Source organism: Fonticula alba, assembly GCF_000388065.1.
Source record: "Fonticula alba strain ATCC 38817 unplaced genomic scaffold supercont2.8, whole genome shotgun sequence".
Classification (NCBI taxonomy): domain Eukaryota; order Rotosphaerida; family Fonticulaceae; genus Fonticula; species Fonticula alba.
The window spans coordinates 1,117,314-1,120,521 of NW_009242978.1; the positions used below are offsets into that span (position 1 = coordinate 1,117,314).

Here is a 3,208-nt window from a genome sequence, read left to right on the forward strand (position 1 = left end):
CCAGCCTCCGGCGCCCCCCCCCCCACCGGGTCCTCCGCGCCCGGCACAGGCGGCTCCATGCCCAAGCGAAACATGCCGGGCGATTGGGCGTCCCTGTGGGCGGAGCCGGAGGGGGGGGCCGGCGGGGCCAGTCGGACAAAAGGCAGTGTCGGCCGGGCCCGCGGGGGAGTCGCCCACGGATCGAGGGACGGGTTCCAATTGAAGCATCAATACAGGGACCACGGTGCCTTGTGGCTCCCCGGGCGTGCCGGTCCAGAGATAATCCCTGCCCCCGGCCGGTGGTCCGAGTCGGGCCGCATCCACGGCACCCCAACCCCCGGGAGCGCGGGGTCCGGGACCCGGGGGCGGGCGGCCTTCCGCGGGCGGCGGGGCCTGGCAAGTTAATGCCGGCTCCCCGGCCGGCGGCTAGTCCCTAGGGGGAGGCCGGCGGGCGGCCGTTCGGAACCCGGGCTGCATTTTGGAACCCCATATTATCCCCCTTTAAGGACACACCTATTTAAGGAATTCGAGTGTCCCCGGATCCAGAGGTCAAGGGCAACCAACTTTTTGGAACATCCCCACACGACAGTCGGCCACGCCCTCTCTCGTGCTACCTCCCCCCCCCCCTCCTACACACTCCCCCTCCCCTCCTCGTTCAATCGACAACTCTCCTAGCAACCATGGTCAGCGGCAAGATCGGCGGCAAGGGCGGCAAGAAGGACGCCACCGAGGCCTCCAAGTCCAAGTCCCGTTCCTCCAAGGCCGGCCTCCAGTTCCCGGTCGGTCGTATCCACCGCCTCCTCCGCAAGGGCAACTACGCCCAGCGCATTGGTGTTGGTGCCCCGGTCTACCTGGCCGCCGTCCTCGAGTACCTGGCTGCTGAGATTCTTGAGCTGGCTGGTAACGCCGCCCGCGACAACAAGAAGACCCGCATTGCCCCGCGCCATCTCCAGCTGGCCATCCGCAACGATCTCGAGCTCGACAAGCTCCTGACCAACGTCACCATCTCCAAGGGTGGTGTCCTCCCCTCCATCCACCCCGTTCTCCTGCCCCAGAAGAACACCAAGCGCAGCATGGCCTCCGGCTCTCAGTCCCAGGAGTACTAAGCGCGCACTCTCCGCCTCTTCTCCTCCCCCCCTCCCTTGGAGTGTGTCTCTTCCTGACCCTCCTCTCGGGCAGGGGGCGGGGGCTAGCCTGCTGCTGGTCAGCTAGCCGGCTCATGCCCCTCCCCCTCCCCCCTCGTGTGGGTGTCCGAGTTTTGTAGTCGTGTCTCCGGCATTCGCCAATCAAGCGCGCGTGCCTGTCCGCCTACGGCTCTCCCTCCCATATCCCCCCCTTCCCTTCCCCCGGTGTTCAAAAAACACCACACATTTAAAAATTGAAATGCTTCATCATTGCGCCTTCGCCAGCTCATCCCTTCTGGTGGCGAGCAGCGGTCTGTTCAGGGGGGGCGGGTGTGGCTCTTCCTGGGTTGTCGGGCGGGGGGTCACCCATGGGCGCATCCCCTTTTCCGGGTGTGCATTTCCCTTGGTGTTTGTCCTCTCGTGTGTCTGTGCGCATGTCACGCCCAAAACCTGTGGCGAGTGGGAGGGGGGCGAGGGAGGATGCGTGTGTGTATGTCTGTGTGTGTGTGTGTGTCTGTGTGTGTGTGTGTCTGTGTGTGTGTGTGTCTGTGTGTCTGTGTGTGCGTGTCTGTGTGTATGCCTGCAAGTTTGCAAGTTTGCAAGTTTGCAAGTCTGCAAGTCTGCAAGTCTGCAAGTCTGCAAGTCTGCAAGTCTGCAAGTCTGTATGTCCGTGTGTGCTGGTGGATGCTCACAGGGGCGAGAAAGGGCAAGGCACTCACTGATGCTCTGGTTGGTGAGCACGGCCTGACCTCGAGGGGGCTACTTTCCGGCGGTCGCCCCGGCGGGGAGCTGCGCGGCAGAATAGCAAGGCACTCGCACAGGACCACATGGCCGGTCACCACCTGCGGATATGGGCCCGTCCAGGCCCAAGCGAGGCGCGCAGCTGCACTCGCGCCCATATACTCAATGCGTGCGGGCGCCAGCAAGTAGGCAGATCGGTCCACACATCTCCACTGGCACACACAGCCAGGAGGCCCGCACAATGTCGCACACGTCTCGAACCCCCTCCTCTCCCGCGGCGGAAGCTCAGCTCAGTGCAGTCTATAGATATATATTAATGGTCGAAAAAAATCCCATTCACACCAGGGAGGAGACACACAGACATGGGAAAGTCCATGCTGCCAGGGGGTGGGGCGGGATCTCCACTGCTGGGGGTTTCCTCACACGCGCACGGCCGGCGCGCACGCGCGACTCTCTCTCTCTCTCTCTCTCTCTCCTTCTCGCCCATTCACTGGCCCTGGCCGCCGGCATTCGCGCCGGCGTTCTTCCCAGGCAGCGGGCGGTCGGCCTGCACCAGCGAGTCCGTCGGGGCCAGCATGTCCATCAGCTCGGTCCACCAGCTACGTGGCGAGGCCGAGGCAGCATCATTGGAGGAGGCCTCAATCCGGCGCGCATGCTCCGCTGCACCGATGCGCCGGGTGTGCCGGTCTCGCTCAATCTCATCCACATCGGCATGCTGCATCGGATACAGACGGTCCGGGTCAACGCGCTCCGGGTGCGCGGCCGCCGACATGCGAGTCAACTTCCAGAAGGGCGCCCGGCGCCGGGTGACCGCCAGCATGGCCTCCGGCGAGATGGGGTCCGTCGGCCCAGCCAGCGGCGGAGCCACCCGCCAGGCGTCCAGGTTCCGCAGGGACTCCCCAGCGCCGGACCCATCGGCCGCCGCCGAGGACGCCGGGGCCGTCACCATCCCCGGGAGCAGGCCGCGCAGGCGCTGCCACGGGGAGAGCTTCCCCTCGGCCAGGACACGGACCTGCTCCTCGACGATGTCCATGGCGCGCTTGCGCGCGCGCAGGGTCGCGCTCTGCAAATTCAGCAGATGCATGGTGATGACATCGGCAATGTGCGCACGAATGTCATCGGCCGATGTCCCTGCCACCCGGTGGTGGGCCAGCAGCGAGGTGAAGTCAATCGGCCGGCCAACAGCAATGTCCAGCTGGTTCCATGGGCGGAAGTGGTAGGCCTGGTGCTCGGGGAGAATCAGCTGGAAGCCTATGTCGGTTGGAAGCCCGGGTCAGTTGTTGGTGGTTCAAAGGCATCCAGGAGGGGGGAGAAGGAGAGGGTGAGGGGGAGAAGGAGAGGGGGAGGAGGAGAAGGAGAGGGGG

General features: G+C 65.1%; 2 protein-coding genes across 2 annotated transcripts in view; one reads left to right on the forward strand and one right to left on the reverse strand.

Moving 5' to 3' along the window:
* Positions 1 to 87: 87 nt before the first annotated feature.
* Positions 88 to 1,332, forward strand: H696_04901 (histone H2A). The gene has a single exon (XM_009498765.1). The coding sequence runs from the start codon at positions 660 to 662 to the stop codon at positions 1,083 to 1,085; it is 426 nt and encodes a 141-aa protein (XP_009497040.1). The 5' UTR covers positions 88 to 659; the 3' UTR covers positions 1,086 to 1,332.
* A 969-nt stretch (positions 1,333 to 2,301) lies between these two features.
* H696_04902 (hypothetical protein) overlaps positions 2,302 to 3,208 on the reverse strand; it is a 2,187-nt gene continuing 1,280 nt past the window's right edge. The window contains exon 2 of the mRNA XM_009498766.1: positions 2,302 to 3,095. Within this exon, the coding sequence (XP_009497041.1) occupies positions 2,332 to 3,095 (764 nt within the window). The 3' untranslated portion in view covers positions 2,302 to 2,331. The remainder of the gene's footprint in view (positions 3,096 to 3,208) is intronic.